Here is a 13,722-nt window from a genome sequence, read left to right as displayed (position 1 = left end):
AGCCTGCGCTGGGCACCAAGGACCCGCAGGCGGCGTGCCCCGCCCCCAGGATGCTTGCCAGCCCCGCCCTGCCTGCTCTCCGTCGCCTGGTGCCAAAGCATGAAGCTCCGCCACTGACTGTGAGCACTGCGAATATGAAAAGGGCCAAAGCAGTTTCAACTAATTCAGCAGAATTGTACATCAAAATGGGTCAGTGGGTTTTGGCTCCACAATAGGAGTGAGAAGAATAGGATATGAAATAGGACATAGTCATTAAAGAATAGAAGAGATCACTGCCGCAAAATTATTTCATAGCACATCTTCATGTTCTTCCCATTTAGTATGTTATAATTTGAGTACATGACCTGAAAGCAAAAAAGACTGAGAACATTTTTTCCCCGTGCATAAATGTATCTAGCACTTAAACATTATTTTATTCTTAACCGAAAGGCTTCAGATAATAACCTCCAAATCCAAGGTTTTAAAATTTACAATATTGGTCATATTTTAGCTTTGCGCCCAGTTTAGTTCCTGCTAAGCACTCTTCAAATTTTGCATCCATTTCCTGGCTCTGAGCTTCAGTGAACAAAGTCTTCCAGTCACCCACAGCACCTATTAAGAAACAATTAAAAATGAATCTCACTCTTTATGCCTTCCTTGTATAGAGATTCAGATATCAGATTTATGGTTTCTGAATGTTGAAACAAGTGAATGTATTGTCATCTGTCTCATCCTGCAACCCCAGGCACACTTGCTTGGGTGTAACGAAGGAAAGACATTACTAACATGCATCAGATTGGGGCTATCTGGAGATGTTAACAGCGAGTGACAGAAACAACTGAGGGGTATATAAGCAGATGCGACCAACAGTAGGTCCAATGGTCAAGGTGGCGGTTTCTGCATGCGCTGTAGAAGGAAGTGAGAGGCAGATTGGGTTTGTTGACCTGGGAAGGAAGCCCATCTAGGAGAAGGAATACTCTGATCCTAAACCTCAGCTGCCTTGTGGAATATCTTTGAGAGAAGCAAAGGCTAGGGGTGTATTAGATTGGGTGTTGGCAGTTTAATATTTCACTTTTAGGTTAGTTGCTGGCAAAGAAAGTTGGAAAGACCAGTTTCCTCACCTTGGTTAACTTTGTTACTCTTAGATAATGGACAGTTTTGTAACCATCTCCCTGCCTGGAGCTGCCGCAAGCCATCCAGCCTCTAGATTCTCTGAAAACTATTTGGTTCTGAGCTCCAACCAATGGCGTAGTGTGGATTGCTAGCACCTGGGACAAGGCAACAGCATACCCCACACATCCCTCAATATGTGGGCGGGTTTATTAAGTGAACTAGGCTCTCTTAAGCGGGCACACAAAGTTCTGGAGTTGTGGTGCTTCACTGGCAAAAGCTCAGAGGGGCTTTTTTTAGCTGCGGTGCAGAGGGATGGCCAGAGAGTGTGGGGGGGAGAGGTGTTGGGGGGGAGTGGTGACCTGCCTCTACAAGGGGTGTGAGAAGAGAAGAGAAAATTTTTAAAAAGGGGTTCCTTCCATGCCACCTTAAACACCATGCAGGTGCTGCCGCCGCCACACAGCTTCAATTCTGAGGCAGAATCAGGTTCCTGTGGCTGTAGGGGAATGGCGGAGGCGGGGGGCACACCAGGGAAGGAGGATGCTGAGTGGCTTCTCTCTCTGAGGTGCAGCTGCGGTTCAGCAGCTTCAAGAGCTCAGATGAGTGAAAAGTGGAAATGGTGGCGCTGTGGGTTAAACCACAGAGCCTAGGGCTTGCCGATCAGAAGGTCGGCGGTTCGAATCCCCATGACGGGGTGAGCTCCCATTGCTCAGTCCCTGCTCCTGCCAACCTAGCAGTTCAAAATAATAAAGTGAGATGAGCGCCGCAACCGCAGAGTCGTCCGCAACTGGACCTAATGGTCAGGAGTCCCTTTACCTTTAAGAATTTTGCACCCAGGGCAACTGCCTCTGTGGGCCCCCCCATGCTATGCCACTGGCTCCAGTTCCATCCCTGGATCTGCTTTGTTCTGTGTTCCTTGACCCAAATATTGTAATTTCCAAGCCTCACCCAAGTGCTAACATTTTTAATACTAGCAAACTTCACACTAATATTCCTGAACCGGATGCAGATTGTGGAGTGCAGTCCACTGTGCTTAGAATTTTTTTTTAACTGTTTTCAGAAGTTGTTTTAAACTGCTTTCTAATTTCTTAAGTGTACTGTTTCATTATTTGCTGCCCTTGGCTCATGGCTTTTATGCTTCTTAATCTACATAACTGGCACTTATTGGCAGGAGACAATGCAGAAAACTATGATGTCATGGCACCGGTAACTCCCACTTTTGCAGAAGCTGCTTTGTTATAAACAGCTGATTTGGCCTATTTAAAACATGGCATGTGCAAACTCTACTGTGGCGAATCTGTTTACAGTCATAATACTTAGGCATTATTTCTATCCCAGCCTACTTGGAAATAAGCCCCACTGAATTGCATCTATCCCACTGTGCAGTCCTATGCTTGTCCACCTATGCTTGTCCACCTTTCAAGTTCAATAGGATGCCCAACTCCCAGATCACTTAGACCACTATTCACAGTTTTAACTGTCTTGTTTGATTATTGACATAATAAAACATGAGCTGCCCTGGGCTCATGGTTTTTATGCTTCTTACGCTACATAGTTGGAAGCTTTTAATGTTTAATAGGTTATTGTATTTTAGTGTTTTGTGGGAAGCTGCCCAGAGTGGCTGGGGAAACCCAGCCAGATGGGCGGGGTATAAATAAATTATTATTATTATTATTATTATTATTATTATTATTATTATTATTATCATTGATAGGAGAGAATGCAGAAAACTGTGATGTCACAGCACAAGTAACTTCTACTTTTGCAGACTATTTAAAATATGACAAGTGCAAACTCTTCTGGATTAGAAGACTTCCTTGTTCTAATTATAGCAAAATGGTCTTACAGAGGCTTTATAGGGGTTCTCAATGTTTTTGAACTTTGGTTCTATATGTAGGATGGGAGTGAGGAAGAGGGAAATGGATCAAAACTATTTTCAAGATATTGACAAAATATAATGTTTAGTTGTCCCGCCCCCCCATAAACGGCACCCCTAGAGGGCGCTTGTGTTACTGGAAGAAATAGAATTCAGTGTAAAGGAGTGGCATAAAATCAATACAGCACTGCAGTACCTTTCCTGAAAAGGACAGGAGCAAACCGACCATGTGTTTCTTCAGATTTACTGCTCATTGCTTGGAAGGTAGAGTTCTCTGCCACAGACTTAATCATTTCATCAGACAGAGGTAGCTCATAAAATTCAGCTATTCGCTTCACTCCTTCGTGAAGATTCTGGAAAATAACAGTAAAGTTAGTTATGATTTCATAAATATATTTGGTACAAAGGTAGATTTCTAAGTTAGAATCTGCCCTAAGACTCAATAATTGGGCAGGCTAAACACCTAAATAAATATATTCATAAATGTATGTGCTTTAGCTATTCTAAAAAGGTGCATCTGATATTAGCAAAATAAGTGTGAAAGGAAACACTGAAACATTGTCACAGCAAAGGTACCATCATTTAATTTTCTATTTGCTTCTGTAACTTAGATTCTTGAAAAGCATTTCCCCCCCCCCCCAAATATCTGCTACGGATCTTTTCCATTTCCAATGTGTCATATATTCAATCAGCCATATTCCTTTTAATTAAAAAATAAACTTAGTTATTCAAAGTCCCAAATAAACTATAAAAAACCACAAATAAATTAAGTGCAAACCTATGAATATGTACACTTGAAAGAGTTTACACCACAAAACTTAATCACACTGGCATAGTGGTGTGCTTAGTATTTAATGAACTGCAGGACCATATTTTTAAAAAAAATTATTTTAAGACATTTAAATATCCAAACCTGCTAACAAAAGAGAAATATACACATGGAATAAAATACTCATACTTAATAGTAGCCATAACAGAAGAAAAGTGAAATCATTATCTCAGTTTCTAAGAATGCTCACTTCTTTCAGCTCTTCATATGTGATGATCATGACATTTTCTTCATCCACATGTTTGTCCCAAGCAAGGATATAGTCAAAGTAGGATTTCCAGCAAACTGAAATAAAATGCAAACAGCATATTTCAAAGCATGGGGGGGGGGTATGACATCAGTTTCTGGCAAAAGCTCCACATATCATTACAATGAGAATACAGTTGTACCTTGGTTCTCGAATGCCTTGTGACTCAAACATTTTGACTCCCGAACGCCGCAAACCCGGAAGTGAGTGTTCTGGTTTGCGAATGTTTTTTGTAAGTTGAACGTCCAACAAGGCTTCCGATTGAGTGAAAGAAGCTCCTGCAGCCAATCGGAAGCCGTGCTTTGGTTTGCGAACGTTTTCAGAAGTCGAACAGACTTCTGGAACGGATTCTGTTCGAGAACAAAGGTACAGCGCTTCATTCATTCGCTTTAACCCAACACTGGAGCTATTTTCATGACATGTAAAATCTGTACACAAATCATCAGAAATTGAAAGGAGGCCTAAATTCACTTTGGCATTTATGACTGGCCGTGAATTGGCAGGGTTTTGGACGGGCTCTTCCACAAGCGAACCTGGAGGTGCCGAGGATTAAACCTGGAACCTTCTGCATAGGAAAGAGATGCTGCCACAGAACTTCTGTAGGTGCCTGGGCCACTAAGGGAATAGAAAGAAGGGCGAGGGGAATGTCTTTTACCATATGTGGCCTGTCTGCAAGGCTTTTTAAAACTGTTGCTGCTCATATAAATGAACATAATATTCATTCTTATGATTGAACCATGCAATTGTAGAATTGGAAAGGGACACGAGGGTCATCTATACCTATTATACTAAAGGGTTGGTATAAAATATCTCAAGAAAAGGGATATTATACATGCAGAAGAGGGCAAGTGCAGCCAGAGTTTTGCTTGCTGAGGTTGTTGACTATTTTTAAGTTGTCCAGTTATTGAGACCAATGTGTGTGTATCTCTTGAAATGGACAGGTCACAAAACAAAGGTGGTTGTGACTATTTAGAATTTGCCATTTGTTAAGCTCTTAAAACAAATGATATGATTGCTGCAGAAGTCCTGATGTCATGGGGCAAATCCTGCATAAGTATGTTCAGCATTGACTAATCTGAAATTAGAAACATGGGGGGGGGGATCAGTCTGACCTCTAAAACTCCTTCAAATTAATTGGGTTCCTCCTTCGTGGTAGGCAATAGCCCTCTGTGCCACTGTAAGTTTTTTTATATAATATGAACCGCCCTAAAACCTTGTGACGAAGGGCAATATATAATCTAATAAATAATAATAACAACAACAACACAATCTCATTATCAACTGATGATGCAAGTCTGAGTAAAAGAAACATCGACTGTTTCCCTTTCATCTGAAAAGACATTGTACACAAATACTTTGTGGGAAGTTTCAGAAATACAGAAAGTGAGAACTTCTAATAAGATATACCTTCACCATTCATGAACTTTGGAAAAAAATCATCCCAAGAACCAACATCTGGAAGAATAGGGTTTTTGTTGTAAAAATGGTAATAGGATACAGCAGCATCTTTGGGATTTCGGAATAAGACCAGCATCTATTTAAAAAGAAAGAAAGAGATATTAGATTTTGTTGCTTAAAGCAAGTTATGTCATCCGGTGATATGAACTACAGTTGACTAGCAACTTGCGCAGGGGTTAGGTTCCGAGAATTGCATTTGAAGCTGAAATCTTGTGTAGCCACAACAACCCCAGAACCTCAGAACCCCAGAAATGTGTAAACACCCCAAACCTTCCAGGGCTGGAGCATCAAGCAGGCCATTGGCCCCCATGCAAGGCAGAGAGCTGTTATGCTCTCATTCTTGCTTGCTGGGCTCTGGGAGAGAGCCTCTCACACAGGTTTTAGGAGACTCCTTCAATATCTCATAGGAGCCTAATCACTTACCTTCACCTTTTTCTCAATAAAAGATTTGGGAATGTTATCATAATGGAGATGTGTAGAAATAATGCGCGGAGAAGGCTGCTTTCCCAGCTCCTGGAATGAGAATTAAAGGAATGTTGATCTGTTGTTGTCATTTCAGGATCGAGGGAAGTTGTTATTTCCTCCTTTTTATTGATTCATATAATGGGGGGGGGATTAGTACTTTGAGTTACATGATTAAAATAGAAAACAACGAAGTAAACAATGGGTTTGGAGTAGTAGTAGTAGTACTACTACAATTATACAAATCTATGATTCTAAATACTCACTCCTACCCCCAATTTACCTCATAAACTTATTAAAGTCATCTCCCCCCATCATGGAAGCACAGGAATATTAGTAGCAAGGATTCCCAGTGGAATAGCCGGGTTAGCCTTTTGCAGCAAAAATGATGACTCATCATCATCATTTATTTATACCCGGCCCATCTAGCTGGGTTTCCCCAGCCACACTGGGTGGCTCCCAACAGAATATTAAAAACACAATAAAACACCAAACATTAAAAACTTCCCTAAAAAAGTAAAGGGACACTTGACCATTAGGTCCAGTTGTGACCAACTCTGGGGTTGCAGCACTCATCTCACTTTAGTGGCCGAGGGAGCCGGCGTACAGCTTCCGGGTTATGTGGTCAGCATGACTAAGCCGCTTCTGGCGAACCAGAGCAGCGCATGGAAACGCCGTTTACCTTCCCGCCAGAGGGGTACCTATTTATCTACTTGCACTTTGACATGCTTTTGAACTGCTAGGTTGGCAGGAGCAGGGACCAAGCAACGGGAGCTCACCCCGTTGTGGGGATTTGAACCGCCAACCTTCTGATCGGCAAGTCCTAGGCTCTGTGGTTTAGACCACAGCGCCACCCACGTCCCCCCCCAAAAAAAATCTTCCCCATCACACCTTAAAAACTAACAGATTTTAGCATGAGATTCAGATACATTGTTATCCTGAGTTGCAATTATATTTACAGTATACAGGCTTGAGTGGCGTGGCTGTAAATAGCGGTGTCAGGGGGAAATGAAATGCAGAAAGTACAGATATTAGGGATAATTCACTGTTTTTGAGAAGCACCTCCATCAAGTAAATGGTTATGTCCTCTGAGGAACATAGGATGACATGCATATTCTATTTTGCTTTCCATTTGTAAATTGATTTTTAATGAAAAGAGGTATATTAAAATTTGATATAAATGAAGTGTTCAACAAATCTAACTCTATCTCTTATGTATGCTACACAATCACATGTAATAGCTGTAAAGTGTCCACCTTCTGTGTGGCACATGTAAGCACTGATCATTTGCTAGAGTAACTTGGAAATCATGCCAACCTGAAGTTTTGTGGGCGGTCCAAATTCAAGTATTGGGCAGTTTTCTAGTGGTGGTAAGTCCTTGTAACTTGGAATCACAGCTATCATGTCATTTACTATTTTGAGCATCCAGTTAGTACCTACAACATAAAAGCAATTAAGACATATATGGTTTGCTGGAGCGTAAGTTACGCAACCAAATGCAAAGTTATGATCATGTATGCCAGTCAGCTTAAATCACAGATTTTCAACCAGTGGGTTGGGACCCGCAGGTGGGTCACAAGACCACACCAAGTGTCACAACAAAGCCATAGACACCATGCAAGGTTTGTTTGTCAAATTGCAACAGAAGGTACTTCCAAATGACAGCTTATTCATTGAGGATAAAGGTGCTCACGCATGTAGGTTTTCAACGGCATCCAAAATCCCCATTTACCATTTTTGATAAGCACAATAAAACATGGACATGATAAATCCAGATTAAATGGCTGTTGCCACCATGCAAGCCCCTTGGCTGACCCTGGAGACTGCAGTCTTTTATTCCCTCTTCTTATGTGAGAGAGCTTCCTTCCCACTTGACCCCAGCCCAGCCTTCCCACAGCCTCCTCCCCACCTGCTGTTGGTAACATGCTGCCTGGCTTTGGAAGAGACTATCCTTTCCAATTCAGAGGCCTCACTGAGCCACATGGAGGTGTTGGGATTTTAGTTCCCACCAGCTGCGAAGAGGCAGCTGAATTTTTTACATCATGTGATGTGTCTGATATGCCTGAGCATGAGACAGGAAGTCTCAACCAGTTCTCTGGCAGTTCTCAGTGTAACGGGGTGGAGTTACTGAGAGTGCCTTCCGCTTCTGGACTGAAGCAGTGTCGAGTCGCAGACTCTCATGCTGTACTGCTTGGGTGAGCAGCCATGTTTTGTACAGTCAAATAAAGTAGCTGTGAGACTACGGACTGTTATCTTTCTTCTGTGATGGATTGCCAGAAGATTGTTAGTGTGTTCCTCTCAGAAAGGAGGGATTGCTTATCACCGGTCTCTCTGGACTGAAGATGGATTTTAGCCAGAGAGTGACCTCTGGAGAAAAGGCCCTGGTGTGCCTGGGAAGCTGGCAACCCTCCCGGGCGGGCATTTTTTCCAACAGGAGGATGGATCCAAGGACTTATGTGGCACACATCTCCTCTCCACATAAAAGAGGGCCTTGAGTCGCTGCTCATGGCTGTTGTGGGGTGCTCAGCCACTGAGGAAAGAGGGAATCCAGGCACCCCAAAATATATTCATCTGGGACCCATTTCAGTTCATTTTGGGTATCAAAAAAACACTGGTTTCCTTGTTCAAACTTTAATAGACGGCACTTCCACACGACAGCTTATTGTTCATTGTGGAGTCAGCTGCTCAGGTTTGTAGGTTTTGCATTCAAAATCCCCGTTTATGAAAAGCACAACAAAACATGGAAACTGTAAATCCAGGTTACATGGGGGAAATAAACATATGAATCGCATGTGATCAGATAGCAATTGGTAACCCAATCCATTCCTCTTTAATTCCATTAAAAGCTGGATACTCACCGCATTTTGGATAAGCAACAATCAGCCTATCGTCCTTTCTCGCTTCCATGGCTGCCACTGCTTCAAAGGTCTCAAGACTACAAAGGCGTTTTGGATACAGCACTCCTCTGAATGTAAACAGCAGCTCATCATTCTCCTTTGTTTGAGTTGTAGCTAAAATATTGTCTATATTTTCCACAAAACGCGGCTTTTTCTTGGCCATGCTTTACTCTTGTAGGCTGCCTCGGTCTTGTCACATTCCCTTTCAAGAGACAGACTTGGTTCTGCATAACCAGTAGTTGCACTATAAAGATATATTGGAGGACCTAGCAATTCTGAATCACAGGAACTTGTACACTATGTACCCAATTAAGCCTCTGACTTGAAACAGTCCCATTTTATGAAAATATGAATTACACAATATTGGCTGAGCTGGGTGCTTTCTCAGGGGAAAAATCACTTGGAAATGACATTGCAACACCCGAGACCCTGTAGGGAGAGAAAAGCAGCCTGAAACCATTCCATTAAGTAGCTCCTTGTCTCTTTATGTAATTATAGCAGAGTGCATCCTTTCTTCTTTTGGTATTATTTGGGAACTCTGAAACAAGCATTATAGAGCTTAAGAATGTGCTCTAGAATTTGAAAGTGTATCAAGTAAGATATGAAACAGGTTTCTGGCATTCATATATCCACTTATTGGATTCCCACAGAAAGGTTCATTTCTGATTATATGGGATGGGATGAGAATGCAGGCTCTTATTTTGTTGCCAATGGCATCCTTTGGTTCCTGAAAGAAACTTGCATGCACAAGGAGAACCCTAGCCATCCATCTGGAAGCACCCTTTGTTAACCACTCTGTGAAGTATATTGCAGGGGTGGAAAGCTATATATCCTACTAAAGAAATAACTGTTAAGTGTGCTTAGGATTACAGCCATAGTGTGCCAGTAATGCCACCCATAATTTTGTGTTAACTGTTGTTGCCTTATTGTCAGAAATGATCCATATGGAACAGGACCAATGCTTTAAGCAGCAGCAGAGCTACTTACATTAATGCAAGAGTTTTGCTCACTGTTTTGGGTTGTGCTATGCACATTGATTGTGCTGGAAAGTCAGTTTTGGAGGACAAGATCTGCACAAACACACCGGAGGGGCAGGGAGATTGTTCTGTCTGCCACGCAGAACTACTTGCATTGATGGAACAATCACCTTAGTGCAATGTTGAATTCCACCCATAGGCTCCTGTTTGTAAAAAAATTAAAATTAAAATTAATAAATAAATAACTTCTTTTTATGGATGGGGCATGGAAGATTTGGAGAAGTTAAATTAGTCTTTAATAGCTATTATTCCTTCTTAAAATGTGTTTGCCAATCCTGCAGCACTTTACTCACGTTCATAACTGATAGAATTAAAAAGGCCCAGATTTGAGGGGCATTTTACTGAACAGGGTAAATTAGACATGGCTGCTTTATTTTACTTTCTAGATAGGATAAAACTAAATGTTTGTTCAGACATTTAGGATTTCTTAATACAAAATATCTAAACCCCTTTCTCTCAGAACTTTGGTAAGTACACATAAAAAAATTCTACACTGCTTCCTACATACAGTATATATGACTCCCAGAAATATACTTGTGCTCAATGTGATTTACTCCCAGGTAAAGGAATGCCTCAGAGTAAACTCATTATTACTTACTTCTAAGTAGACACGGGATTGTAATGTATGTTCACAAACTTTTATGATGGTAACAAGTCTGCATACTTTGCAGTGTTAAAAAGCTTTTGCAAAAGGAGAAGTCTGAAGGTATATGTATCAAACTGGCGAGGCCATAACAGCATCCAGTCACTTAAAAAAACATGTTTGCTTTACAGCTAAAGTTCTCAGCGTATCAACAAGCTTTAATGTAACAGAGGATTAACAAATAGCAGGTCACTAAGATTTTCCCAATGAAACCAAACCGCCTCTGAAACTGGCCAGTTCTGCATTTTCATTGTCAGGTTAATTTTTTAAAGGTTTTGTTACCCCACCCCCACCCCTTTTAGGACAAACATTCTAATCTGCAAGTAAGTTCAGATGGAGATCTTGTATTTTAATTTGATAGCCATGTCCAAATTCACACATCTTCTTTTTTATCCTGGGTGAACAAATGTGAATTAACTACAATATCCACAATTGCTGACAATTAGACTTGCCCAGAGCTTTCCAAGCTGTGTGTTGTGATACATTAGTGTGACGTGATACATTAGTGTGTCGGTTGCAGTCTGCAGATGTGTCACACAAACGCTCCCAGGGCTGGAAAGGGATTAGTTTAACTTCTGGTTTGCTAGTAAAACTGAATTACTGTGTCACGAAATGATGCATGTCTAAAAAGTGTGCCACCAACATTAAAAGTTTGGAAAGCTTAACAGGTCCACTCAAAAATGAAGGTTCTAATAATGAGCTGTGAAGTACCGTAAATTTTAAAAAATGCATCCCAGCAAATAATTGGGTGGGGGTAGGCAAAGATGACAATAGAGCCAATTCCAGCTATAACCCTTTTCCACAGGGCAGCTGGTGGTCAAAGCCCTTATAAGAAGGATCCTGATGAATTGCTATATTTTAATGTGGTTTCATTCATGTATCTTTCTTACCTCTAAGCCGCCTTGTAAGGACTTGTAGCCTGAAAGGTGAGGTCTGAATGAGCTCTACTTTTAAGCTGCACCTTCTAGAGCCTGGCCAGACACATCCAGTTTAATGGAGGTTTTCTGCTTTGTTTCTCCACTTTTACCAGGGGTGCAAGCAAAACAGGAGCTAACAAGCATCAGCATACTGTTCAAGCCGGATCAACGAACCAGCAAGCCTGACTTAGTATGATGTGTGAACCTACCTTCTGATTATTAAAATAAATGATGATGGGCAGTCATCTAGGACTGCAATGCTAATGTTCACTTACATAGGACTAAGACCCAATGAATTCAGTACAACTGATTGGGGTGCAGGAAGCAAGAATGACTCACTTCTCTCTATTCCAGTGAGGGGTGAGTTACTGGAGCTGCTTTGCCATGGTGGTGGAGAGAGGTGAAGGGTCTGGCAAAGGAGGAGAGGACACTCCTTCACTTGCCTGCTCTCCCTCCTCTCAAGGAAATGTTAATAATATTTCCAGCCTACTTAGCAAGTCTTCTTGAGGAACTTTAACCTGTGATGAAGAGCAAGGTCTCACAAATGGAATAAAGCGCTTCACAGTAGCAAAATATTGTAGTTTTGTTTTCTCCGAAAGAATAGCACAATAAAAAGCAATGACAAAAAAATTAACGTTTTAATCAAGCCAGATACTGTACAGTGGTATGAATCTTTATATATATTTTTATATACATTTTAAAATATTCAGCGGATGAGTTCTCTGTTGAACGGCGTTTGCAGGTGTAATGAATGTCCCGGAAGACTAGTGGAACCTATAAAAGGAGAGATTTAAAACTAGAATAAATTTCATTACCCAAAATTAAATGCATTATTCATACATATTAATTATCACAATAGCAAATAAATAAACTGAAAATGGAAGAAATCATATTGAGCCACAAATTCTTAAAAACTCGCTTTCAACCTAAAAATAAGGAAGGTTCACATTTTTGTAGCATCAATTCTGCATGTGGCCAATGCCAGATATAATTTTGACATCATAAAATGTCATTTAATATATATTTCTCCAAATATACCTGAAGCGTATGTAACCCGAGGTACCACTGTATATAAATTGTTGAACTAAATTGATTGATTGATTGATTGATTGATTGGAATAAAAATAAGTACTCTGTCTCCAAAGCTATTGTGTTTCCCTTCCCTATTCAGGGTCTATCTGTGTGTCAGGGGATCTAGAAAAGCCTCCTCCTAATCCAGCCATGGTATCCCCCTTTTTTGCTGTTGCACTTGACACAAGGAGGTTTGCCAGGATGGACCTTCTCCTCTGCCCATGGGCCTCTCCTGATGATATACAGAGGGAGCAGTGTTCTATCCTTTGGGCTCTAGGTTGCCCCCACTCCAGGGACCACAGGATGATAGCCTAGCTTGTATTATTTTCAGAAGGCAATTGCTTGCCAGGCTCACGCAGTGGTATTACTGCCCCAACAAATCAATACAGTGGTACCTCGGGTTACAGACACTTCAGGTTACAGATGCTTCATGTCACAGACTCCGTTAACCCAGAAATAGTACCTCGGGTTAAGAACTTTGCTTCAGGATGAGAACAGAAATTGCACACTGGCAGCGCAGCGGCAGCGGGAGGCCCCATTAGCTAAAGTGGTACCTCAGGTTAAGAACAGTTTCAGGTTAAGAATGGACCTCCGGAATGAATTAAGTTCTTAACCCAAGGTACCACTGTACAGTGCACTTTACACTAAATATAAATTTAATTTTTGATATGGTCATTTCTGTCACTCACTAACCTTGCTTACCTAAATTCTGCCTTTGTAAAAGATTGGGAAGGCTGATCGGATGTCTTGTCACTGATGAGAGTGAAGGTGTTGGTGTGCATCGATAATGCTGCATAGTTCTTTGTCCAAATCCATCTGGCGTTTGATCTCTATTATTTTGTGTTGATACGAATGGTGACATATAAGAAGTCTCCCTATTTGGCATTCGTAAGGACAATGACCTAAAAAGTAGAAGAACAAGACAGTGTCTATATCTCATATTGAGAAAGGTAGGCCTATTGTATAATCAATTCTAGCAGGATGTACATTTTTGTTTAGCAAGAGGCATGACTTTTATTATTTATTTGCTACATTTATAGACTGTTAAACATTTAGTAAACTTTGTGTATTATGGAAACGACAAAACGAAAAAGTAATAAATTACATCTGCCTCGCAGATGTTCTAAGCTGCGACTGCGGCAAACCCAGAAGTAAACACTGGGTTTGCCGCGATTCGTGCATGTGCGGAAGCGGCT

The 13,722-nt window shown here is 41.2% G+C and overlaps 2 protein-coding genes across 7 annotated transcripts in view; both read right to left on the bottom strand.

Moving 5' to 3' along the window:
- Window positions 1-105: 105 nt before the first annotated feature.
- Window positions 106-9,252, bottom strand: LOC114594492 (sulfotransferase 6B1-like). Its single transcript, XM_028724257.2, has 7 exons — window positions 8,820-9,252; window positions 7,279-7,397; window positions 5,923-6,012; window positions 5,449-5,575; window positions 3,985-4,079; window positions 3,162-3,318; window positions 106-591 (listed from the first exon to the last, which is right to left on the bottom strand). The coding sequence occupies exons 1-7, from the start codon at window positions 9,019-9,021 to the stop codon at window positions 461-463; spliced, it is 921 nt and encodes a 306-aa protein (XP_028580090.2). The 5' UTR covers window positions 9,022-9,252; the 3' UTR covers window positions 106-460.
- Window positions 9,253-12,074: 2,822 nt separating this feature from the next.
- The window catches only part of RNF212 (ring finger protein 212), a 37,484-nt gene continuing 35,836 nt past the window's right edge, over window positions 12,075-13,722 (bottom strand). For 5 of the 6 annotated variants that reach the window (XM_077925698.1, XM_028724253.2, XM_028724254.2 and 2 more), the window contains 2 exons: window positions 13,220-13,428; window positions 12,075-12,229 (listed from right to left, as the gene is read on the bottom strand). In XM_077925698.1, the coding sequence (XP_077781824.1) occupies window positions 12,162-12,229; window positions 13,220-13,428 (277 nt within the window). In that variant the 3' untranslated portion in view covers window positions 12,075-12,161. The remainder of the gene's footprint in view (window positions 12,230-13,219; window positions 13,429-13,722) is intronic. The other variant, XM_028724252.2, reaches the window with a different exon arrangement.

This window comes from Podarcis muralis, chromosome 3 (assembly GCF_964188315.1).
Source record: "Podarcis muralis chromosome 3, rPodMur119.hap1.1, whole genome shotgun sequence".
NCBI lineage: Eukaryota > Metazoa > Chordata > Lepidosauria > Squamata > Lacertidae > Podarcis > Podarcis muralis.
Note: the sequence above shows the minus strand (reverse complement) of the source record. Positions and strands in the feature narration are given on the sequence as shown.